Here is a 27086-nt window from a genome sequence, read left to right on the forward strand (position 1 = left end):
CGGTGCATGTATGAGGCACATTTTTTCATTTCCAAAAATAAATAAATAACACAGTTCAGTCGGTTACATATTGAACTTGAAGAAGATAAAACAAGATATCGATCCTCCTGTGCTCGTATCAATCCGTTACCAGTATTAGTGTTGGTATAATACTCTTGATATTCACATTGTTCTGTCGTTCAGGTGTGCCACTGGAGAATCACCTCAGTTTTTCACTGTGTTCTGTGTAGCAGCTATGCAAACAAGAAGAGCAAAGATATTTTTGGACTTGTGATTGTTGTTAGTGCACAGCTGTGCAGCACATGTATTTAGGTTCACCCTCCCCACCCCAGGCAGACATGCATGAGCTATTTAACCTGCAAACACACAGCCTGGCAGCTGATGGACAGTTAAGCAGCTAAAGACCCGAAAATTCACCCCAAAGGTTTAAAGGAGAGCAAAGCTACAACAGGAGGTAATAGCTATGACTTCCTTTAGTCAGACTTTGAGCTTTCTGCTAATCAGCTCTACTGTGTTAATGTTACACTGTGTGCCGAGTACAAATGTCTTCCCTATATTCTTTCGTGGACGCCCCCAAGTGGACATCAGCAGCATTACAGCATCAGTCCAAGATAAAAATAGCTCAGTTTCGCTTTCCAATCGTCAGAAATGATACCGAAGATTTCCTCCTCCCATGAAACCAGCGGCCGCTGTCGTCAAGCTGCGGTTTGGTCTCCCAGGTGGAAGTTAACGCAGGCAGAGCTCGGACACGATGGAGACGGAAATACTGAAAATGATCTGCGCCGGCCAAGGAGCAGTCAACACGGAGGATTTAGTGTATAATCTGTTTTCCGGAGATCCCACGAAGTTGTCGGAGATCATTTGTAACCAAGAGAAATTTGTTTCCTGTTGTCCAAACGGACAGCCGAAGGTGGTGGCCAGGACCCGCCTGAGACTTTGCAGAGTGAAAGACTGCCCGGGGACGTGCAGGGGTCTGCACCTGTGCAAAAACTTCCTCTTCAGCGGATTCTGTCAGTTCACTCAGCTCAGGTAAATATACTGGACTTAAAGTAAGAAAGGTGAGTCATGGCCCGAGTGAAACAGCCACCGTCTCTGTTCATCCAGGCCTTTTCTAGTAATGCTGAAAGTGGCTGCAAAATATTCCAGGGTTAAAGGCCCTGACTAGTGTCTCTGTTTACAGTCAGTGAATTCGACATTTTCAGCAGTTTGACGCAGATTTGTTAGGAAAGCTAACCTGAACAAATATCATCATGTGACTCGAAAGGCTAATAGGAAAAGTTCCTCTCTGTGCTTCCTTGTACCGACTTCTGAGTCTCAATAAAAACTTTATTTTTATTGTCGTATTTGTGTACAACCAAGTTACGGACCATTAAAGAGGCTAAAATGTCAAATAATTCGTAGTGCTTATTATTATTATTATTATTAGTGTTTATTATTGTCGTCATATTAACTGGTTTTGAAGCCAGCTAAGCTTAGGGACAAATTCTCGGGTTTGGAAAAATATAAGAACACATATGTTGACAGACACTCAGTCAAAATGAATTTTTTATTGGTATCGGGCTGAATTTGGAAACAGACACACAGCATGTGTACGTGTAATGATGAATTAATCCACGTTTGGCAGCACTTATCATGTTTGTGTGTGGCCCTAATCCTTCTCATGTCACAGTCATGACTCAGCTGTGTGGATTCTGTTACAACAGGAGGGGCTGCAGCTTCTCCCATGAGCTGACGTCTGAGCATAACCAAAGACTTCTGAGGCAGCATGAGCTGGAGAGCCTGAGCCGAGAGGAGCTGTGCACCCTGCTGCTGCAGAGTGACCACACACTCCTTCCTGCTGTGAGTCTTAACCTAACACACGATAAAAGCACCCTGACGAAATACTTTAGGTTGAACTCATCATCATTGTCATAACATCTTTTCACATCTGATTCTGATATGTTCATTTAAATTGTAACAGCTTGTTGATACTGTAGCAATAACAAACAGTACAGCTGACACCCACACAGTGTAATATAATATGTAATTCTTCACAAATTGAGGTGTTCTTAAAACTTAGAGGTAAAGTTGTTTGCCAGATGTGTATTGTTCTCCAATTTTAAAACACATTTTCTGTCACGTTGGTGGCAAATCAGCTTTTTTATACATGTCAAAAAGTATATTAAAAGTTTTAAAACGCATGCAATGTAATTGGTAAATAATCATTTCCTTTCATTTGTTTGTTTGTTTGCAGTACCGTCCACAGTTTTCACGATATCTTTTTCAGATTTTGTGTGATGATAACAGCTGATTTAATTTAGATGAAAATTGGGTCGCGGTCAAAGTCTCATCTAAAAAATCAGTCAAAACTTTATATTACCCACAATTTTTTATGGATCGTCTTTAAACTTGACAAAGATATACTAGACCTAAGAAAACGTTTTGAACAATTTATTGTGGCATTTAGAGTAAAATCAATTTAAACTGGTTAAAAAAAGCAGGATGTTGCAATGTTTATATCCATCATTTACATACAGTCAGTGATTGTATTCCATCTTTTACTTACAGTCCGTGTATATAACCACGCTTTCCTTTCATTTTGTTCTGTCTCCATCAGATATGCTACGACTACAACAACGGTGATGGAGAGTTCGGCCGGTGTCAGGATGGTGATGGTTGCAGGAGGCTCCACATCTGCCAGAAGTACATCAGCCGTGAATGCAGCTGCTCGAGGAATCACAATTTTACTGCTCCACAGCCCATAAAAAATGTCCAAGAAAGAGGCGTACCTGGTGCCCTTCTGCCATCCTTGAAGGCTGTGTATGCAAATAAAGAGGCTTTGAGGCTGGCTGAGAATGGTCAACAACAGCGGAGAGGCAGAGGGAGAGGTGGTAGGGGTGCGACAGGCAGCAGGGGCAATAGGGGAAACAGAGGAAACCAGAGCAGCCGACCAGTGCAGGATCGAGCCTCCTCACTTACTGAGATGCTTGCTGGCACTCACATCTTCGATCTGTACACCAGTAATGGACTGAATGAAAGCGACGATGAAAACTCTTCCACCAGTGACATCTCCGCAGCCACCAGTGACAACGATGCGAGCAGTGAAAACGGTGAGACTCGAAGACGGAGACGCCGTCATGGAAGAAGTCAAGCAGCTGTCAGAGGGAGAGGCGGCAACAGGGGCACCAATAAGCAACCACTACCAAAAACTCGTTCATCAAGCAACATTAACGCTGCTGTCAGTGATGAAGCTGCTAAAGGTGGAGAATGGCAGAACAATAGACAGAGGCCTGTCAGAGGTAAACACCAGCTGAAAACACTTCTGATGTTTTCAGATGAACTAAAGCTGCTGTCTGAATGAAGCCTGTGAAATATCTCCTGTTTCTTTCAGATAAAACAGGGATCTGCATGTACTTCATTAAAGGTCACTGCAAACATGATGGTGAGAAAGTCATGGTTAGTAAGTGTTTGAGGCTTTAATGTAGTTCTTTCTTGACTTTGACCAGCTGTCTTTCTTCTTAGATCGATGTTTTAAAGCTCATGACAAGATGCCGTACCGATGGCAGGTCCAAGAGGGACACCAGTGGACTGATTTGCCCGATAATGAGACAATTGAGAGAGACTACTGTGACCCCAGTAACTCATACAGGTACTTACCAAGTTCTCACAGGACTCTCTGCAGTCCTGCAAAAGACAACGTGATAATCTGATAATCAAATACACTTGACTTTGTGATCATCACAGACTGTTTAAAAGCAGAACTTTTGGCAGTTTACTGGTTCGGAGCATTCAGTTAGGTGTAGGGATGGGAATCGAGAACAGTTCCCAGTAGTGGCATTCCTTGGAATTGTTAGTCTGCTTGCCTATTGATTCTAATATTGGTTCCACCTGCACTTGAATCAGCTGATTTCAGCTCATGTGTCTGAGGATGAAAGTAGTGGAGCGGTCCACAGCATGAGCACGGACATTACTTTTATTTTTATTCCGCAAAAGAACAAGAGTGTGATGGTAAAGTGGGAACTGCATCCAGGATGGAAACAACTGCATTATCCCGCTAACACAACTTCAGCTCTTTGCAAGCACCAAGATAACAACGTTAGCCTTTTCTGCAGCTATGGGGCATATATGGTATCACTCTTGGCTGGAAGCAGTGCTTAAACAATGGAAAAAACACAAACTTTGTCCAAAAACCTCTCATGTTCAGCTGTTTTCCACTTTTTCTTTGGTCATTTTAGCCTTTTTGGCCAGGGTGAAGGGAGTATCTGCCATCAAACAAGAAGACAGCTGCATGTAGCTATGATGATGTTTGCTAGTTCACCTTACATGCATTAATTTAATAACGTGGTTAGCCTACTCAACGTAAATTACACACGAACAACATTAAGCTACTCACGCAGAGAAGAACGGCTGCTGCCATCATCATCCTCATCATTTCTGCTACACTGGCAGGGCTAGGGGCCAGGACTCTCCTCTTCGTGTTTTTGGGGGATGTTGCATAACAGGCACCACACCCGCAGTAGATGTGCACAGTGTGAGGTCTCGCAGCAAGCTATCAAATACGGCGCATTTCTGGGCTTTTAAAAAAAACGCTATGCGTCGCCAGGTGTTTCATCGGATTTGAGGTGTTACCTCCTTTGACAGTATCACAGTATCAGCTTAAAGCACTTGTTGCTGCTGAGTTTGCATCTTTTGCTGTGAAGTACAGCCAGACTTTTGACCGCTTCGCCTTGGACATTTGTAATCTGTAGCTCTGCTCTAAAAGAACGTACGTACCTGGACCCGCCTACTATCCTCGGAAACGTAAAATGATTGGCTAGAATCTGAAGTGTGTGACATCTAAGGAAAAAAAGCACCGAAATGTGCGCTGCTTTTAGGTCTGGTTACTACCGTTTATGTCAGAACCGGTGCCATCATGGCACCTGATACCGGTATCCTTCCCTACTGAGGAGCAGTCAGGCTGCCAGCTCAGTTTCTGCCTGTATATGTTTCCAAAGTAGAATCATTGTGGTGATCGCTTTAACGTCTCTTTGTGCTGGTTTTCATCTTTGCTTTGTGTTCATACATAAATACTATGACAAAGATCATACGTGTGTCCTCTTTAGAATAGGGATTTGTGTTGGTGTGTGGGCCTGTAGAATAAGGTTTACATTGGTAACGGGTAATTCACTAGCTGGGCCCACGTCCTCATTTATATTTGACAGCATTTTCGTAGATAAAGGTGAATGGCTTTGACATGAATTGAGCTGCGGTTTGAGGAAGGCCTCGAAAGGGACTGACGGCAGCTCCGGGACCTGGCACATCCCATACTAAACGTACTAAATACAAGTCAAGAAGTTAAAGAATTGAAAAGGGGATGGAGGGTGGGGCATGTAAACGAGAATGAACAGCTTGTAGGACTGGGGGAACCTATATGGATGAGAACTGGAAGGAGTGTGTTTGCAGGTGTGGTCCCACTCCTGAAGTTCTGATACTTAATCTCCAATTATGAGACAAATTCATCCTAAAGTGAGACCCAATACAAACACAAACACAAGGACCTGGTTGTGGAAAGGAGACGATTTAGGTGATGATTCCACAGCCACAGGACACAATTCTTTATTTCTATTACTGTTTCCTTAATATCAACTTCTTTCAAACTCCACACACTTGTTAAAATGTTAACATTATGCCTTCTGTTTTGGGTGTCTGCAGTAGCACCAGTCCAGCCGTGCACTTTGACACGATGACCTGTGGATCGAACAAAGTACGTCGACTCTCGACAGAAAACTCCGTGATTGAGCCGACTTTCATCCACACCACCGAGTGGCTTTGGTACTGGCAGGATGAGTTTGGGAGGTGGAACACTTATTCCGCAGATGTGAGTAGCATCAGAATCCACTGTTCATCCACAGTGTTTTCAAAAGGTTGTTAGCACGTGAGTCAGTACTTTTGTTGTAAACATGATTAAAAAAAACATTTGTAATGTGGAAAAAAGTCCCTCGAACTATGACCCTACCGGGTGTTTTTCCCCCTCCAGGTGATCTCCACAAAGCATTTCAGTGCTTTTCAGCTTGTGTTTGTTTTAGCTTTAGCTCTCGTCAGGAGAGCTAAACATCTCGACAGCATTTTCAATGATAAAAAATTCTTAAAAACCAATTCTATAATACCTGCTCAGAACCATATCTAGGTGCTAGACTGCAAAAATAATGGAGCACTGAGCATGTAGGACCTTTACATAAAAGGTGCACACAAGCACCTTAGTGTCATCCACTGGGGTTTTTGACTATGTAAATGTGTAACTGTTTGCTAACACGTTCAATATATCAGCTTCGAAGTCAGTTCTCTGTTGTCACTCTCTGTTAAAATATCTTTAAAGTCATACTGCCTCAATAGATTTATTACATCAGAGGCTGTTATTAAAGCGTAAACTATCTGATTTTCTAATCAAAGGTTAAAGTCTTTGCTCTGGGTAATGCCACGTCATAGGACTGGTATAATTGTGAAACACTTCTCAACAGATTGGGAGGTAGAAAACAGTGAACAAACATGGAAAAAATAGCTGCTCCAGAGTTTTATTGAAGATATCCACACTGACAGCATGCCTCAGCAAGAAAAGCTAGCGGAGCTGATCTGAGCTACAAATAGTCACTGAACCTCTATTTCACTGACCATTTTGGAGGTCACTGCATTGCTTCTGCTGCAATCACAACTATATTTTTCATATTTTTTTATCCTCTCTGTATTCTGTTGTTTAAGCTGCTGGAATTACAGCTCATGATTAAAGTTTTAATCTCATCTATTATGGCTGTAAATCGAGGCTGCCACAGTCTGTGCATACAGCTCTGGTATCTCTGAGGAGAAATTAGCAGCTGAAGTAAACGGCTACATGTACCAGCTGTGCTCAGTTGATCATGTGAACTGAGCATGCTCATACTGGACTGTTGAGTTTAAAAAATAAATAAGTAAAGTTAAAGTCTGTTAGGGTAACTCTACTGGAAAGAACGTCAGACTTTCAAACGGCCTCAATGGTTTTCAGCCAAGCTAATTTGACAGTCGCTATCTTGGGATATTTATTAAATATTATAAATTAATTTCTCTTACCAATCGTTCATTGCTCTTATGCTGATGCAGGTTTGTTTTCAGGTTAAAAACACAGTCACCTTTCTTGCTTTGCAGACTAGTGGACATAAAGCAGCAGACATCAACAGCACAAAGCTGGAGGAGAAGTTTCTGGCCAATGACAAAGACGTGGTGGAGTTCATTGCTGGCTCCCAGTCGTATTCACTCAGTTTCCAGGGTAAACAAAGAATATAGAAACTCTGTGTTGACTCATTTCTGCATGTTAAAATGTAAAACTGAGTTTCTCATTATCATTTAACTTTAAACTTCCTCCTCAGACATGATACAGACAAATAAACGCTATGGCACCAAAAGGTGTGTGTGCAGACGGCCACTGTTTGTCTCTGCTGCAGATGTCCTAACAAAGAAAGTCAGGTACGTCATCCCAAAAACAGCCCCAAGAAAGTTTTAAGACACCTTCACTTTGGTTTACATGTAGTGTTTTAAATGAGTCTGATAGACTTGTTAACTCCTTGATCGTTACCAACCAGTCTGTAGAGACCAGTGTGTCTGCCAGAATCTAACATGATTCCTGTTCAACACTTGATTGAGACGTTTAATTGTCATTAGCAATGTTACACGTACATGCAGTGAAACAGGACGCCTTCTGATTGTACATACAGAGAGATAGATGATGCAATACATGAGGGAAGAGGAGGAAAAAAAGAACTCCGCCCAGATGGGAGAGCAGTTTGAGAACAGAAAGAAAAAAAAAAAAACCCTCAGCACAATGAAGCACATGAATCCTCACAACTTACAACATAAAAAACACATGATTTGCGACAGGGATCGGGGGGTGGGGGGTGGTATGGGGTAATGGAGAGAGCCAATGTAGACAACAGTCATCTGGTCCTGCAGCTGAAACCTGGCGCTGGACAGAGACCTGCCTGACCGCATCAGGTGTAAGCGTCGAAGGCGTTTGGAGGGCGAGGTGTGTGTGTGTGTGTGTGTGTGTGTGTGTGTGTGTCTGAGTACATGTGTGCGTGTGTGTTTCCTGTATCCAAAGAGAGAGAGAGTGCGCTTTCACCTAGTTTTAAGCAAAAGTCAACAATCCCCAAGTCACTGCAGGCGACCTTGAGGAAGAATTCGGGAGAATTTGATGTTCCAGCTTTGGCCTTCGAGCTTCCAGCTGAGGGAAGGCCGCATGAAGACAGTGCTCGTTTGGGTTTGGTTTACCATACGTGCCAACATACTAGTGTTGCCAGGGCCTTAAGATTAGAGTGAAGCAAATTCACCATGTTTGTCCATTCAGTAGCAAGAATGTCAAAAAACAGGCAAGCACTAGACATTAAAAATGCTCCAGTCAGAGCTTGCTAAACGTAAGTTGCTTTTTTTTTTTTTTTTTTAAATTTCCACAAATTTCATTAAAAAAATCCCAAACCGATTTTGTAGTAGTACAGCTGTGAGTCTGGCTTCTACATTCTTGGATTTGTTTGGTTTATTCTGGTCTTCATGGCAGGTCCTGTCAGACTTGGTTGTTTCAGGTCTGTTGATGCACATTATACTGTATTGGAGTTTAACTCTGGACCACTGAAGGACAGACTTTCTGTAACCAGCAGCAACGCCTATGATGCAGCTCATTGCTGTGCAGAAATGTGAACCTTTATTTTGATCTAACTCAGCCCTGCCCGTCTCTGCTGCCTGAAGCAGCACAGAGCATGATGCTACCAACACCGTGACATCACGTCGTGTTGTGAGAGCTGTGTGCCGAGGGAGCTATCTGGTGCTCTTTACTCAAAGTGGCTTCTTTCAAGCATCTTTCTACCATAAAGACATAATTGATAAAACAGTGACACAGAGATATGATTCTAGACCCGTTCCCTGATCTAGACCTGGTGAGGCCTGTCGCCCTGGATGTTAAGAAAGAGTTCCTAAGATTTCATAGTTGGTTTGTTTGTTTTTTCTGATATTAGTATGAACTGTGGGGGTTATTACATGCTCAGGTGTGCGTCTTTCTTAACCGTATCCAGATCATCTCAGCAGTGGGTCCTATTTGTTCTTTTTTTTTATTTAGCAATTATAAAAAAAATTGAAAAACAAACAAAAACACTCCTAAAAATGACAAACATGAGCTCTTGCCATTATGGCATGTGATGGGAAAAATGTTTTGTTGATTTAAAATGAAATCTTAAAACATATGTAAAAAGTGAAGGTGTCTGTATATCAAAGAAACTTTTAATGGCATTTGTGTTACTTATGTTTTCAGACGTATTACACCCAAACCTTGTGTATTTAAAGTCATCCTAACCCTCTGTCTCTGCAGACGGCCCGTGGTTAAAGCATCTGCTCCAATACCAGACAACTGGGACAAGACACAGATCCCCGAAACAGGATATTCGGTATTGTGAAACCATAAAATATTAGTTTTATGTCTCTGCTGTTTGAGCTCACACTCAAGTTTAGACTTATATATATACACACACACACACACACACACACACACACACACACACACACACACACACACACACACGCAGTGTTGGGAAGGTTACTTTTAAAATGTATTCCATTACAGAATACAGAATACATGCCCCAAAATGTATTCTGTAACGTATTCCGTTACGTTACTCAATGACAGTAACGTATTCTGAATACTTTGGATTACTTAATATATTATCATGCTTTTTACAACAACGTGAATGTACTATTGCTGTGTGATTTATTACTATTACTGAAGGTCCGCGACTCCGAACTGTAGTAAAGGGACCTCTGACTAATACGGCGGGGTCCCTGTCGGCTCGTAGCCGAAAAATAGCTTTACTTTGTTGTGTGGGTCAACTTTTCTTGCGAGAGACAGAGAGAGGCGTTGAAAGGCTGCTCCAACGGAACTTATTGTTTTCGGAGGAAAACACGAACACGGTGTACAGTCGAGTCTTAATAGCTTACTTACAACTGGGCTCGTCAGGCACTCTTCTTGGCTGCAGTGGTTATTATTATATTTACATGCTTCCAGCTCCCGTTTTTCCTCGATGACAACTCCTACCTTTCCACTCCCCTTTTTCTCCCTCCTCGCGCTCACAGACCCATAACGTGTATGGCAGTCCATTCTCCCTGCAGCACGGACTACACTGCCCATGATGCTACATTCTTTAGAGCTATGCTTGTAGCATTCTGCCTGTTAGCTTAGCACAACAACAACAACAACAACGACGAAAAGGCGCTCTCTCACCCAGGAAACACACAGTCGCAGAGAGAGAGAGAGAGCGTCGCCCTGTAACCATGGCAACCGTAACGCTGCCGCCTGGAACAACAGAACGTAGCTGTCAAACAAAACCCAAACAGTCCTGACCCGCGACAACATGAAACAGGAAAGTACCGCCGTGTAATCCATTTATTTCAACAAAGTAACTGTATTCTGAATACCACCTTTTTAAACGGTAACTGTAACGGAATACAGTTACTCATATTTTGTATTCTAAATACGTAACGGCGGTACATGTATTCTGTTACTCCCCAACACTGTACATATGTTAACATATTCCAAACATAGTAATGTAGATGTACAACTCAATGTTATGCAGTGTAATTTTCTAGTAAAAGGTGAAAGCAATCAGTTTTTTTTTTAAATACAACATTATATTAAACAATATAACACGCATACAAAATAACAAAAAAAAGAGAGAAAAAGGATTAAATAAGACAACCGAACGACATAAAATAAAAACAGACAAGCCTTTATCTTAAAAACATATTTTTAAGATCATATCTGATCTGTTATCCTTCCTCAGATAGAAACTTGATTCTGGCCTCATAGTATTTTTCAGTGTGGGCTCTTATGTTACACCATCCTGAATACTGGAAGTTCCAGTTATCCATTAAACCCTGGGAGTTTACATTCTCACAGACTTTATTGGGCGATCGTAGCTCAAGAGTTGGTAGTTCGTCGGTTTGAAGGTTGCCGGTTCGAGCCCCGGCTCCGACAGTCTCGGTCGTTGTGTCTTTGGGCGAGACACTTCACCCGTTGCCTACTGGTGGTGGTCAGAGGGCCCGGTGGCGCCAGTGTCCGGCAGCCTCGCCTCTGTCATTGTGCCCCAGGGCAGCTGTGGCTACAATGTAGCTTGTCAGTGTGTGAATGTGTGTGTGAAGCGCTTTGGGGTCCATAGGGACTAAGTAAAGCGCTATACAAATACAGGCCATTTACCATTAATTACTGTAGTCCTCTCCGTGTGGGCTTTCACTGTCTAAGAACTTTCCTCGGTACAGTTCCTGAATACTGAGCTCTCTATGTATTCTGAAACTGGTCACCCTCTAATGTATTTACCACCCTGTCATATATCAGTAAACATTATCCTTCCTTCTCATTTACGTTCTCATTGGCTGTTTCAGAGATTTGGAGAGTTTAACTTGGGACCCGGCTGTATTCACCGGGTCTTGTATTGTATTGTTGATTTAAGATAAAAACCATTTACTTTATTCAGTCACTGGTTCCCACATTGCTTCCTGTGCAGATGACACTTCAAGTGGAATTTCTACAGTAAGCAAAAGATTTTCCCAAATAATTTTTTTCTAAGAACATATTTGGGGAAAAAAAGTAAAAAACAAAAAGACAAAAAAAAGCTAAGCTTAGAAATATATTTCCTATCGTTGAATTCAGAGTTTCCATTTCTGTGTTGTTCTTAGGAGTAAAATGCCTTTTTTAACACTGTTGCTGGCCTTGTTTAAAAATAACATTATAGAATTTATATTTGTACTCAGACATAAAGCTAAAGAATTCATACTAACTAAATGGTGAAGGGAAATGCTCGTGTTGAAAGATTGCAATATTTTTTTTGTTTTCTTACAGCGAATCTCCGTCCAGCGCGCTTCAGATGAATTTAAGACGGTGGAAACTCATTTCTGTAAAACCATGAAAGGCTTTGATATTGTCAAAATTGAGAGGATTCAGAACAAAGCTCTTTGGGAAGTCTTTCAATGGTACGTATTGTCTTCTGCAGTCCACAGACTTCAGTAAACTCTGACTTCTTTTATCCATTTTCTGCCCCCTGCTGGTGATTTGAAAGAATACAGATTTAAATTCCTGCACTGGTGTCACTCCTCAGAGCCAGAGGCTGTGTTAATGTTTGTGTACACAGTCCAGGGTCAGCGTGCACACTTTCACGACATACAGACAAACCAGACTGACGTAAGATATTTGTATGTCTTCTATTTCAAGGCAAAAGAATCAGATGAAGACCAAAAACAAAGGGGGAAATGTGACTGAGAAAAAGCTTTTTCATGGCACTCACTCCAAATTTGTTGACACCATCTGCCACCACAACTTTGACTGGAGAATCTGCGGACTTAATGGAACGGCTTTTGGCAAAGGTGATTGGAAGAAATGTTCAAGCTGAAACAGTTATTGATAAAAAGCATGTTTTCATAAACCATACATTTAAAAAACAGAAGCTCCAAACTCACCAAACAGACATTTTTGTCAGCTGTGGTTGTGAGGAACGATGCTTGTGTTTTTGCCCGATAATCACAATGGTCTCTTTTGGTGTCTAAACACAGGTAGTTACTTTGCCCGTGATGCCAGATACTCCCACAACTACACCGGTGACACTGACGTCAGAGACATGTTCATCTCACGGGTGCTGGTGGGAGACTTCACCAAAGGGTCCTCCGATTATCCCCGACCTCCTTCGAAGGACGGAGGGGACATAAACTTCTATGACAGCTGTGTTGACGATGTAATGAACCCCTCCATATATGTGGTGTTTGAGAAGCACCAGATCTACCCCGAGTACCTGATAAAGTACAAGACCACACACCCACTAGTTAGTACATTGATGTACAGTGGTGGTGCATCAGCACCAGCACCAAAGCCAGTGGCAGCACCAAAGCCAGCTACCATATCGGCTTACCAACCTAGCACGATCTCCTCTGGATATAAAGCCAGTACCTCCGCTTCTTTTTACTCACCTAACACAACCTCTTCGCCCCACCCATCTAGCTCTGTGTCTTCTGGGTACCCATCTAGCTCGGCGTCTTCTGGGTACCCATCTAGCTCGGCGTCTTCTGGGTACCAATACAGTACCTCGTACTCAAACATCAGAACAGTTAACCAGCCCACACATGTCCCTCCATCTCCCTCAGCACCCCCAAAGAAAACATCCGATTCTTGTGCCATTGCTTAACATCAGTGGTGTAAAGGGGGTTGGTGGTGTTTTGCAATAATAATAATAGTAATAATAATAGTAATAATAATAGTAATAATAATAGTAATAATAATAATAATTAATAATAGCATAAAAACAGACAGCAATGGTGGATCTTGAGCACTAAAAGTGTTAATTGGAGTAACTGAGAAGAAAACAAATGAAGCCACAGATATTAATGAATTCCAGAAGATTAGAATATGTGATTTATTAGCTGCTGTTTATAATGAACAGATAACCAGTTTAGGATTAACTCATTTCTCAGTCAACTGCTATTAAAGCAGCTTCACATGACTTTGAATGATGAGACTTTGGTTTGCTGAATAGGTAAGCGAGAGGCAGTGCAGAAGAAAGCTTCAGAACTGTTACATTTTCCCGTTACACTTCATAATTTATTTTTGTTGTTGTTTTGATGCTTGAATTTTTCCACCTCGAACAAATGTAAAATGATTTTCTACCAATTGCCAGCATTTCCACGCACTTTGTTTTTATGTGCAAATTGAAGATGCACGTAAACATGTGGCATTTTGGCACAATCACAATTGTTGAGGTGTTGTTTAAAGAAACTACACTAACTTTTTTACAGAAAATAAAAAATAAACGGCAGCGGCGTGCGAGCCGTATCAGAAGAAACACCTGAGTGCTTTCCTCGTGATTATCTCAGGAAGTTTTATACGTCATCCACATTTAGTGGTTACCATACGAACGCATCGTACTGTATCACGTAATGATGAAAAACACTGTGTCAGATTAGGCCATTAGTGTCACGAATTCTCGTAACAACTTAGTCAAGACACATGACGGACTGCGCGTTGGTGCCTAATGATAGCTTTGCTGCTTTAGACGACCTTTGTGATGTCAGCAGGAAGCTGGGCCCAACTTCTGGGAACACGGAAACAAACAGCGGCGCCGTGTGATAGTCACTGCTCCGTGTTTGGAAAAACCTGAAAGAAAATGTTTAATGTTGTTTACAACTACGAGTGACAAACTCAGGAGTACAAAGCTACCTTGAGTCACTTTAAATATTGCTCTAGTGACTGGATGCCAGTATATCTCAGTGCTCACAGAGCAGGTGATCCATATAACATAAGGCTGTTGCAGAGGGCCGGGCTCAAATCTGACCCCACACCATTTGCACGCCTTCTCCCTCCTTTACTGTCCTATCATAAACAAACGCCCCCCATAAATGTTGTTCACTTACTGGATTTGCGTCTTTCAGTGAACATTTAAAAAAATATAACTGGTTGAGAATCAACCCCAGCCACTGCAACCTCACTGTTTCCGAGTGATAGCGAGTGTTTTGGGGCGATATCCAAGCGTGGCCTGCTCGTTCCATTTGTCTATAAGGTCTTTTTTTTTTTTTTTTTTTTTTTTTAATAAATCTTCCCGTAAGAAGATTAACGATTGTTTGGATATTGCATTTTGGCGATATCTCTGTAGGGTCCTGCTCAAAGCCTGCTTAACCGTGATTGGTTAATGCTCCTTGGGATTTCTCTTTAATCTTTCAAGTGATTTGAAAATAATTTATGATTAAAATGAAAAAAATGTGACTTAAGCTTTTACCAACCACTAGAAGGTAAAAAAAAAAAAAACCAGGCTATATTGATTATTTTATTGATAAAATGTAAATGAAAGGCTTGTAATGTGCATGGTGGGTGATTTGTTTAGGGTGTGATTATTGATCATTTCACCTGCTCAACATGAATAATCACTGTTTTCACAATTATTAAAGTAAAGCATGTTGCAGCACATTAGAGTGTGTTTGTTTGTTTGTCGCTGTCAGAGCTGCAGTTCGTTCTGTCTTTTTTTTCTGCGTGTCTCATAACTGACATAAAAAATGCCACCAGCAGTCATGTTGGGGCTCTTAGTGAAATGAGGCAGGGCATGAAAAATGATCAATATGGCTGCCGGTGCTTCATCTGACACAAAACATTAGGCCTGTAAAGTAACCCCGCTGTAGCACCCCCTCCTATCAGCGTACATGCACTAGCAACTGCCTTCTGTTATGTTTCCTATAAACTGCAGTGTGAATATGGGCATGTTTGGATGTTTCCACTGTAGCAACGAATGGTGGAAACAGACTTTTTGCACAATTACAAAGCTATTAAATCCAGGTCTTCTGTGATCTTAATGAAAAAAAAAGAAAAAAGTAATCGGCCTTGGTTAAAGATCGAAAACGGTGTCACACTGATTCTGATTAGGCCTGACTCCTGGGAATTAGCTTTGTGGAAGTGGAATTCACAACAAGGCAGATGTGATTTTGAAATGCAGAGATAAATATGCTCACTTGCTAATGAGCCGTTGGGCAGACAATTGTCGACAGAAACCCCCCAAAAAAGCATCAGGAAAGGGGGTTACTGAGCTGAGAGAGCAAGGCATTTAAGTGCAGTTTCCTCTTTAAACTTCTAAACAGCAGAATGATTGTTTTCAAGTTTAAGTGTCGCCCTCTGGTGGCCATTAGGAAGACTGATTCTATTACATGTCATATCCATCTCACAGCTGACACATCCACATCATGGTGACATTTAAAACTTTCCTCTCTGTGCTTCCAAGTTGCAAAGCATAATGCTGACAAATGGCATTATGCTGTCCATCTTACATATACAGTCTATGCTTTATCTTCATATCTTAGATTTTCTGCCCACTTCTTTTTTCCTTTAGCCCGCCCCTTTTAGCATAAGTACCTGTTGAGGAGGCGGGGTTAAAATAGGGAGGCAGGTACACAAACAAACTGATAAAGCCACCAAGGCGTTATCAAACCAAATGCATTGTGTTTCCATATATATTTATTTTTAATGTATGTGGTCCTGTTTCATTTCCAAATAAATCTACATTATTTCAGCCTGTTTGCATTAATGATATCAAGTCCCCCATCAACCACCACAGGTGGGGGACAAAGAAAAAGACAAAGAGCTCAGCCTCCACATTAGATTACAAAGACCCAATTCCCAGGGTGAAAATAAATTTGGCTGCCACTTCTGCTGCATCCATTTATCCACCACCCGTGCTTCATTATGCCTCTGCTGCCCATTAAGATAGAGCTGTCCTATGGGAAATGCAGCTGTGTCCTGCAGGATGCAGAAAGCTCACCCAGCGACAGTAAATATCCACTGACATTAACCAGCTTGAGTGGGGCCCCTTCCTGTCTGATGTGTGCTTCGTGGCGGCTGCAGTCCTGGCCCTGGCTGTCATTTCCTGGACCTCCAGAGTCAGCTGCCAGGACCTTCCAGGCTTCGGCGTATCAGACAATCTGGTCTTTCCTGCAATGCACTGGCTTATGAATTAAATATGACTCCTTTCTGCTTTGTTTGCACGCGGCCCTCCCGGCGTGTGAGATGTTTATGTTTCTGCTGAGTCACAGTGGTTTAGCTCCAGCTGATGGAAGAATGCTATGGCAAAAACCGCAGGGGGGGGCTATGAAAGCGAGTCAGATCTTTATTTCTGGCTGATGGCAGAAGTTTTTGTGGAGTATCTGAAATAGCTGCTTAAACTTAAATTGAAGGTGCAGGCAGCAGATCCATGCATGAGCAGCCTCAGTAGATGAATAAGGCACCTGTGGATCAGCTGACTGGTAATGGTGTCGATATACAGATATATTTAAAGTTACATAGTATATTTCTATGTTGTTAAAGATGCTTTATGTAGCAAGACTTCAGACATCTTTGTGGTGCAACAGTGTAATGTAAGTAAGTAATGTAAGGGGTTCAAAAGTCGTCTAGGGAATTTATGTTTGAGATTTTAGAAAGCATCTTTTTATAGATTTTTTTAAAAGAACTCTTTGATTTATTAACAAATATCTAAAAAATAATGACAATTCCCCCTCAGCTCAGCTCTACTTGGTGGTCAGTGCTAATTAGGAAATGATTATCATGCTCTCATGCAAAATTAATATAGCTAGCCATCGGTAGTGAATGCAAGGTAATACTGGCATTAAGGTCAAAGCACTTAGATCCCTCAAAGCTTTTCTGGCTTCATTTAGGTGCGATAATTAATAAAAAACAAAACAAAAACAAAAAAAACAACGTATCTACTTATCCCACAAGACCCCTGATGATGTACCTGATGATGTCATTCTGCCCTTTAGGGTGAAGCACAAGAAGCAACTGAGCAGTGGGAAATGTGGTCTTCCTACAATTCTGCATAATTCTCACATGGTGGCAATACTCAGGTCTGCAGTTATTTTTTCACTTTCTGTGATGTTGTCATTTCCTAAAGAAAACCAATAAGGATGCTGTAGAGAAGATGTGTTGCATTACTATTTTGGTGCTCAGCGGATTTAAACAACACATCTACAACTGTTTCCTCTACAAATGGTGCTTAAGAGAAAGGCACACATTAGAGAACAACTTGAAACGTGCTTGGAAGTCGTGCTGAGGACTTGGTCTGAGAATAGAGTCCATATGTGAGTGGCCTGAGGGTTGATGGTCTGGAGGTGTGGGACCTGATTGACCCGAGACGCTACCAGTGGGCAGCGAGTCAAACGGGTGGTGGGTGGGGGTCACCTGTGATGGCCCTTGTTCTCCTCAGACAGGAGGATCTGGCGATGGCCTCCAGGGATCACAGAGGGCAGCCAGTTATTTTTTGGCCAGTGTTAATTACCCTCTGCGCAGCCTTCCTGTTCTCATTGTGGCCCCTGCGTACCAAACATCCAGGCAGTAGGAGAGTCTCTACTGTGGAGTGATACAAGGCCAGCAGCAGCTTCCTGGCCTCCTGCATCAATTATAGATTTCTTTTCTTAGAAAAAGAGTGAGAGCCACATTTTACATTGTAGCTCTAAAAAATAATCTGCTTTGCTTTTCATTTGGAGCGTAAAGGCCTTTACATACCTGAGGTGTAAAATGCAAATATTTCAAACGTTTAAAATATTTTTGGGACTCACCTATTCATAATGCAGCCGTTCATAGTGACCGCGTAATTTCACTTGACAAATTTGGTGCAAAAAGTAGTCGTGATACAGCTTTACAGCTACACCTTCCTTGGATCAAACCATGAAATTTGTCTCTCTGCATGCCTTCTTGTGAGAAATGGATGAACCTAGAATTTCTGTTTCTTCCATTTCTCTGAACATGAGGACCAGCTCATGATCGCTGTCAACTTCCTGTTTTTTATCATAGTGCATTTTTTGAGGATGAATTTTTCAAAAAAAGGCAACATGTTTGGCGTGTATATAGGTTACACAGTAAGTTTGGATCCGTGAAATCCAGAAATTCGTTGCAATTTTTCAAAATGCATTAATTGTGTAAAATATTTCCTAAAGATGTCTTTGCAGATGGAATTCTTTTTGTAATAGAAGTCACTATATGTCACCCCCTCCTGGCTATTAGAGAGAATGCAGGTTCAAGGCATTTCTTTAAAAAAAAAAATGTTATAGCCATCTTTTATATACAGTCTATACAAAACCCCTGTAGACATCCTTGTTAATTAATTTATTGCAGTAAATGCATATCATTTTAAGGCCTTTTCATACTTTCCACGAAAAGAAATAAAACTTAAAGAAAGTGAGTCTGAGGATTGAAAACAATGAATGCAGTGCTTCTCAGGTGTACTTCTTCGCCCTTTCCTGTTTAAGCCATCTTTTATACCAATCAGCATTCAGTCTTTGCATAGTTCAGTAGTTGTTCCTCTACAGCAGGGGTGACCAACTCCAGGCCTCGAGCGCCGGTGTCCTGCAGGTTTTAGATCTCACCCTGGGTCAACACACCAGAATCAAATGATTAGTTCATCACCAGGCCTCTGGAGAACTTCAAGACATGTTGAGGAGGTCATTTAGCCACTTAAATCAGCTGTGTTGGATCAAGGACACATCTAAAACCTGCAGGACTCCGGCCCTCGAGGCCTGGACTTCCCCCAGGTTGACTTTATATCTAAAACAACACCAGTGAACGACGTCACAGCAGCTACATCCATGATTTATATACAGTCTGTGGTTCCACTATATGCACATTTTACTCATTTGCACGTCTGCTGGAGGTCTCTTAACCCCAAAATGTGATTGTAACTGTATTAAACAACTCACTTGGTCATTTTCCAGAATCCACAGTTTCATTATACATCTAATCTGAACCCCCAAGCCCCCCCCCAAACAAGAACAACCCAAAGCAGCAAAAACTGCACTAACAGTGCCGCTGCTGTGAGACAGAGACTTCAATCTTCTGATGCTGCGCCGTCATGTCAGTTTGTATTTGTGTTCAGCTGCTGTACAGATGTGTCCTGCTGTGAGCTGATGACAGCATTTGCACTGCACTTTGGGGATGCAGCCTCCTTCTCTTTTCTTGTCTGCAACAGCTGTTTCACTGATGGAAAACTGAGCCAGGGCAGCAATGGATTTATGGCCAAGAGCAGGCTGGATCATAAACTGTCACTGATACTACTAATGGATAAAAAAAAAAGTCAAACAGGCTTAAAATCGAAACAAAGCAGCATAAAATATACATACAAAAGCTGATTCATGTGTACATCTGTAAACAACCATCAACAGCTCGTGCTGAGAGCTTTACTGCAGTGCAACATAAAAAAGTGGCATTAATTAGATCCCATTGCAACGTTTGTGACTGCGTTTGCATCCGGAGGGCTGGGAGATGGACCACTGCTTTTAATTAGAGTGTAATTAGCTCCAAAACAATCCTGGGATTTGTACATTCATTCACACTCTTACCCCTGAATTCATTAAAAGTTTTCTTAATCCAGCTCTGTGCCCGTGATGCTGCTGACGTGCTCATTGAAGAGAGCGCAGAGTCATTATGAGGCAAGCATGCTGCATAACAAACTGATGAAACCTACTCTTATTGCATCAGCTTTTTCTGTTTTGACCCCAGTGAAACAAACTGGGCATCGTGTCTGCAGACAGGCGGCTAATAAAAATCATCAGTGACGTTATTACTGTCTGTTACATCAGTGAAAGCCAGGCGGTCCGCTTTTAATCCCTCTTTTTTTTTTTTGCTGTCATAAAATATTTACTACTGCTGATATCAGCATCACCAATATCTTCCCACTGGTTTCTTCATTTATATTTTGTTGTGATGATGGTAAGTGGTGGTATGTTGGGAGGCTACCTATCATCGAAGCATTAGTAGATGTTTTATTGGTCACTTGTGGGAAGAGTACATACCTGTAGACCAGAGGTGTCCAACTCCAGGCCTCGAGGGCCGGTGTCCTGCAGGTTTTAGAATAGAATAGAATAGCCTTTATTGTCATTGTACAGAGTACAACGAAATTGGAGTGCCACTCCCTTGGTGCAAGTTTCAATAATAAATATAAATGTAAAATATAAAAAGTACAAAAAAAACAATCGTAAGTACTCAAACAATAGTATGTACAATATATACAGGATAGCAGCATTAATATAATGACAGTATGAATAGCAGCATAATATAATGACAGTGACGGTATGGAATAGGTTCAATTGTTTTTGTGCTTATTTACTACGGTGATAGCTCTGGGAAAGAAGCTATCCCTGAATCTGTTTGTCCTGGTTTTATGTGACCTGTACCGTTGGCCTGACGGTAATAGTTCAAACAGTTGGTTGCTGGGGTGAGAGTGGTCCTTGATGATATTGCCAGCTCTGCTGAGGTACCGAGAGTTTGCAGTGACCTCCAGGCTGGGCAGAGAGCAGCCAGTGATCTTCTGGGCTGTGTTGATGACCCTCTGCAGTACTTTCCTGTCCGCAGCTGAGCACCCTGCATACCATGTTGTTATGCCGTACGTTAGGATGCTCTCTATGGTGGCTCTGTAAAATGTCACCAGCAGCCTCTCCTCCAGGTTGTTCCTCCTGAGCACTCTCAGAAAGTGGAGACGCTGCTGGGCCTTTTTAACCACCGCTGTAGTATTTGCAGTCCAGGAGAGGTCATCAGATATCTGCACGCCCAGAAACCTCATGGAGTGTACCCTCTCCACACAGCTCCCGTGAATGTAAAGTGGGTCTGCTCTGCCCTTCCTGAAGTCCAAGATAAGTTCTTTAGTTTTCGTGGTGTTCAGTTGGAGGTTGTTAACTGAACACCACTCAGTCAGTCTGTTGACCTCATCTCTGTAGTCCGACTCATCCCCCCTTGAGATGAGTCCAACCACTGTGGTGTCATCCACAGTGGTTAGATCTCACCCTGGGTCAACACACCTGAATCACATGATTAGTTCATTGCCAGGCCTCTGGAGAGCTTCAGGACATGTTGAGGAGGTCATGTAGCCATTTAAATCAGCTGTGTTGGATCAAGGACACATCTTAAACATGCAGGACACCGACCCTCGAAGCCTGGAGTTGGACACCTGTGCTGTAGACTTTGGTTGTGGCATGTTGAGCGCCTTAATTCTTTGTGTGCAGATTCAGTGAGGTGCTGGAATCATTCCTCAGAGATTTTAGTCCATGTTTACATGACAGCCCACAGTTGCAGCAGATTTGTCAGCTCGGCATCTGTAATTTGAATCTACTGTTCCACCACATCTCAATGGTGCTCAATTGGATTTAGATCTGGTGACTGTGGAGGCAATCTCAGTGCAGTGAACTTACTGTCATAAGTGCCTCTCTTGGATTAATACCACCGCAGTAAGATCAGTACTTTGTTTCTATCTTCCAAGTTCAGTTTGTAGCCCACTGAACATAGTCTGAACCTTTTAGTGCTGACTTTCATGTCTATTATATTTATAGCATAAGTCCTTTAAGTCCTTTAAAGACGGGTGCATTTAGATTGCAGGTCTCAGAAAAACCCAGTTTCAAAATTATTGTGGAAAGTAAAAAAGATGTAAAAGTGATTTAGTGTTCATTCAAATGTGTTCAGAATTTATGATTCATACACACTGCTCTCCCCTAGATAAGATGCCTTTTATAGGGTAAAATTATCAGTACTGGTATCAGTATCAGAAATACTGAATTTACTTGGCATCTGATCGATATCAAAATCTGCAGTGTCATAGCGCTACGTTACATTTCGGGGGCAAATGTTGCACTTTGTGTCTGTGTGTGTGTGTCTCTCTGTGTGTGTTGCATTATTTCACACAAGTTTAGCAATGAAATATTAGACAATTTAAGATTTTTGCAGACTGTCACCGTAACCATGGTGATTCTCTTTGTCAGTGTCCCTTTGCACATTCTCTATATGCGCTGACATCCTTTGTTATAACAAGCTTCAAGAGATCAACAAATACAGCAAACTAAATACATGGATCAGCAGGTTCATATTTTCTACATTAAATAAGCATTTCATGATTAATTTTTAAAAAATCAAAAAAAATATTTAAAGGGATATTTGAATTAAACACACGAGAAAATTTTTTTAAATATAATTTTCTTTAATTTATTTTTCCATTTCATTTTAAGAAATAATTATCCGACCAATGAGCTTACAGGACCGACTGCGGTAATGAATACGCTACACCCCTCACGTTCCCAGCATGCATTGTGGAGAGAGAGTGAGAGAAAGAGAGTGAGGGGGACTTGGCTGGGAGGCTGAGGAGGACCGCGGACCTGAGCGCAAAAGAAGAAGAGGCAGCAGCATCAGTAGAAGAAGACGAAGGGTCATCGCCCGACACTTGCTGATAACTGACAATTGCCGCTCAGGTAAATTGTGCGTGTTTGCGCTTTCTGGTTCTCAGCATCATGCCCACGTTTCTGTTCCCAGCCTTTGTCGGGGTGTTTGTGCTTCCTGCTGCGGGTTCATTCTGTTAGGAGAGAACAGCTGCTGCTTCACACAATGAAGCTTTTTTTTTCCTGGGCATTAATCATGTTTTATTGATTATTATCGCTCCGATGGAAAAATGTGTTTTGGCTACACGAGCGCAGCGTTTTGCTGTGTCAGACTCATTTGAATTGGCAGCTCGTGTGATATGGATCTGTGCAGGGATTCCCTCAGCCGTGTCTCTGCAGCCTGCAGTCCAGTCACTCCGCTGTAAGGGAGGGGAGGTGGGGCTATCCATGTCATGACTGTGACCAGGGGGTGGCCAGTCTAGTGCTGTGTTAAGGCAGATGTCAGGCTACATTAACTCGTGTCTGTGTGTGGTTCCCATTCAGAGACATGAAACTGATGGAGAAGAGCCTGTTTTAGTCCTAATTGAGCTCCTACTTGTCACTAATCTGGTTTAAAGTAAAAAGCTAACTTTTAGATTTTACTTTTTTAAGGTATTTTAATTATTTTAGGTAATATCTTGATATATTAAAAATCATATATATGCTTTTAACCCAATTTAAACCTGCAGTAACTATTTCGGCAGCAGACACAAGCGCAGCACAGAAAATTGACATTTTTATTTTGACTTCTTAGCATACAAATCAGAGCTGACCATGTGTGTGTATGATGACAGTACAGAATGTCACTGGCTATATGAAAGCTTAATAAATTTAAATACATTTAAGAACATTAAAAAAAGATAAAGAGTTGCTGATTCGGAATCAAGTAAATATTGGCAATTGGTTGAAAAAGCTGATATTGGTCAGAAAAATACTTTAACATCATTTGTTTCTGGCCTTCTGGTCCAAGATTTACTCTATTTCTGTGTCTGTTAATTTAAACTAGGTGTAGTTTTTTAGCTGCTAAATGCTAGCCAGTTGCTAGCACAGGGGTGCTTGCGACCACCATCTTGATTACTAGCCTGTTGCTAAGGCTGTTTCTTTTTTTTTTCTTTTTTCTTTTGAATACGCTTTATTGACAAAGCACAAAATACAGATATACAAATACAAAATAGCAAACACAATGTCAAGGGGTTCGTATAAAAAAAAAAAAAAATAGACACAGTCTATTAAAGAATCACATGATATTGAACAGGGAACAAGTTTATGGTTTTGACAGCTTTTAGATTTTGAGAATGTTGTATGGTTTTAACATATTGTTTGGTTTCATTTAAAAAGCACTGAAAGGATGGTTTTGTGTTAGAAAATTTCAACTTATGTATATGAAATTTAGCCAATAATATCAATAAATTAATCAAATAAAATTCGTTTGCCCTGTGCATGGGGTACTTAAAGAAACCAAACAATATTTTCTCGTAACAAAGAGAGAACTCAGACAAGATAAAGGAAACAACAAAAACACAAAATTCTTGCCAGAAAAGATTTGTGTATAAGCATGACCAAAATAAATGAGAAATATCTTCCTTCACTGTTGCTAAGGCTGTTGTCGCTACCTGATCCGTACCGGATGCGCAAATCTTACGTCACTCCCTCTCTTTGCCAACATCGCGGCATTCAATATATTTGAATGATGGTTAGCGCTCAGTTAGCTCCTAGCATTTCTCAACAGCTCTGCCTCCTTTTCGACTGCCCGGGACTTTAAACAATGGATAATCCGTATACAAACAAATTCCTGCTTTTCTCCTCAACAGAGAGCGTCCCCCGATTGAACAAAAACGCCGTAAAAGAATAACAATGTTGTGTCACGTGAAGATTCATCAGCTAGATTAAGTGTTTACTGACAATTGATAGTGATAGCGGACATCATCATCACTATTCTAACAATCCTCTCCACACAGACAAGCATAAACACACTCGATTATCACTAAATCAAATTTAACACACATTTGTAATGATGCTAATTCAGTTTACAATAGGGTTCATTCGCTCGGTCAGCAGGTAGCGGTATCCTCGTACACTGGGGAGTAAACTGCCATTAAACGAAACAGAAGAAGAAAACATCTGCACATGCGCAGTACGGATCGGGTAGACCCGATTTGTACGTGTCACTACCCGATGCGTAGGGACTGGGAAGATGGCGGAGTGAGCGGTTCAACTTGAGTGGGCTCCGAGGCTTTTCCTGAAAAGAACCTCCTTTATGTCTTGACCGCAATCAAGTTAACCGGAATTAGAAGCAGACTAGTTATACTTCATCTCTAAAACTCAAAAACTTCCTCCCTGTGTTTCTCTCCGTCATTCTCGGCCACCTTCTCCGAAGCGGCGAAATGGCTAACATTAACAAAGATCATGGCTACCACCTAGCGGCTCTTCGACAGGCGTGCGACGAAGAAGATATTGAATGGATGGAACAGCAGCACGACTTATCACAAGACAGACCGCAAGCTGATCGTCACCACACACCAGTTAAAAGTCCAAATCCTAAAAAAATGAAGGCTAACGAATCGCAGACGCAAAACGAAGTTTCAAACACAGTTCTCCTCAATGCTATCCAAAAACTGGTATGTAAATTTGACACCCAAAGTGAACATTTAAAGAATTATGAATTCCAGTTGCAAGAAAACACCGACGCTGTAAGAAAAGTAAAGGAGTCCGTGGATGCTAATACGGAAGCTGTTAAATCTGTGGTGGAAGATGTGAAACGTATTAAAACGCAGATGGCGACGCTGAAAAAAGAGAACGAGGCTCTTCGTGAAATGTGTCTGGAGCATGCTAGATACAAACGGAGATGGTCTTTGCTGCTAACTGGCGTTCCTGAGAAGGAGGGGGAGAACACGAGAGAAGAAATAATCAGAATTCTGACCAAGATAATTCCTGCGAACGCCGAGCAGCTGTACAACACAGTGGATACAGTGCACCGGCTGGGTCAGAAGGGACGAGTTGGTGACAAACCCAGGCTGATTGTCATACAGTTTGCCATGAGAACTGTTCGAGACCTAGTGTGGAAGATGTCCAAGGAGGCGAAGCTCTGCAAGGAGATGAAGATTCGGTTTAGAGAGGACTTTTGTAAGGAAGACAGAGAAGCCCGCAAACGTCTGTGGCCGAGGGTGGAGGAGGCAAGGAGCAGAGGGCTCAAAGCTTTCCTGAAGGACGGATATGCTGTCATCGATGGTCGTCAAATCAAAGAATGAAAGAACTTTATAACGACCTAGATAAGAAGGTATAACTGTTCAACTAAATTTAAGCCGGTAACTTGCTCAATGGTCCCTGACTTTGACTGGGTCTATTAGTTAATAGGAGGTAAAATGTTCCATTGCCTTACTCTAGTTATTACAGCACTTTCAAGCTATATTCAATGGTTCTTTCAATATTTTCTTTAAATGTTCGAGGTTTAAGAAGTAGCGTAAAGCGATTTTTCTTTTTTGTAAGGAACAGCCTAACACGAATTGTTTTTTATTTCAAGAGACACACAGTAGTAAAGATGATCATATATTTTGGAGAAAGCAGTGGGGAAGCGGTGATATTTATTTATCTCATGGTACCTCTCATTCAGCAGGAGTGGCTATTTTTCTACATCGTTTTAATGGAAGAGTTCTTGATCATAAAGGTGATGAGGAAGGTCATTGGTTAATGGTTAACATGGAGTTGGATGATACTAAGTACATTTTAGTAAATGTTTATGGGTTCAACAATAGAGCTAAAAACAGGAAATTGATTTCTGATTTGAAAAAAATGATAGAAGAATGGAAGATCATCTATTCAACTGAAAAAGTCGTTGTTGCAGGTGACTTTAATATGGTACCAGATGAAAAACTGGATAGATTTCCAACTAAATATAACTCTTCTCATTTTAACCAAATATTAATGGATTTCTCCTGCACCCTCAACCTAATCGATATCTGGCGTAACTTAAACCCAGAAAAACTGCAATACACCTGGAATAATTCTGAGCGCTCTCAATGCTCAAGACTGGATTATTGCTTAATAACTGGTAGTCTCTTCCCCCTATCATCCAACTGTAAGATTCTTCACTCCCCTGTTACTGACCATTGTGCCATAACACTTTCAATCTCCCCGGATAATAGATTATCAGAACCGAAGAATTCTCACTGGAAGTTTAACAGTAACCTCTTACGAAGCTCGTCTTTTTGTATAAAAATTAAATCATTGATAGGAGAGGTAAAAGCAATGGAGGATTTTTCTTCTACTAGTAAATGGGAATGGTTGAAGTTTAATGTCAGAAAAATTGCTAGTGAAGAAGGAAAATTAATGGCTAATAAAAGGAGACAGAAACAGGCTGAAATTACTGCACAAATAAGTTC

The 27086-nt window shown here is 41.4% G+C and overlaps 2 protein-coding genes across 3 annotated transcripts in view; both read left to right on the plus strand.

Moving 5' to 3' along the window:
• Window positions 1–355: 355 nt before the first annotated feature.
• LOC146650208 (protein mono-ADP-ribosyltransferase PARP12-like) lies at window positions 356–13264 on the plus strand. Its single transcript, XM_085386697.1, has 12 exons — window positions 356–1029; window positions 1704–1839; window positions 2597–3278; window positions 3371–3421; window positions 3502–3628; window positions 5671–5836; window positions 7135–7255; window positions 7356–7452; window positions 9341–9416; window positions 11861–11991; window positions 12230–12381; window positions 12568–13264. Exons 1-12 carry the CDS (start codon window positions 752–754, stop codon window positions 13191–13193), a joined length of 2643 nt encoding a protein of 880 aa, XP_085242823.1. The 5' UTR covers window positions 356–751; the 3' UTR covers window positions 13194–13264.
• A 9284-nt stretch (window positions 13265–22548) lies between these two features.
• The window catches only part of syn3 (synapsin III), a 135511-nt gene continuing 130973 nt past the window's right edge, over window positions 22549–27086 (plus strand). The window contains exon 1 of one of the 2 annotated variants that reach the window (XM_085386702.1): window positions 22549–22768. The gene's annotated coding sequence lies outside the window, so the exon portion shown is untranslated. The remainder of the gene's footprint in view (window positions 22769–27086) is intronic. The other variant, XM_085386701.1, reaches the window with a different exon arrangement.

Source organism: Rhamphochromis longiceps, linkage group LG17, assembly GCF_057381845.1.
Source record: "Rhamphochromis longiceps isolate RC_006_pf linkage group LG17, R_longiceps_female_GT1.1, whole genome shotgun sequence".
Taxonomy (NCBI): domain Eukaryota; kingdom Metazoa; phylum Chordata; class Actinopteri; order Cichliformes; family Cichlidae; genus Rhamphochromis; species Rhamphochromis longiceps.

Coding starts and splice junctions, on each gene's coding strand:
- LOC146650208 (XM_085386697.1), top strand. CDS start 752: ATGGAGACGGAAATACTGAAAATGATCTGCGCCGGCCAAGGAGCAGTC. Junction 1,030..1,703: donor TGTCAGTTCACTCAGCTCAG/GTAAATATACTG, acceptor CTGTTACAACAG/GAGGGGCTGCAGCTTCTCCC. Junction 3,279..3,370: donor TAGACAGAGGCCTGTCAGAG/GTAAACACCAGC, acceptor TGTTTCTTTCAG/ATAAAACAGGGATCTGCATG.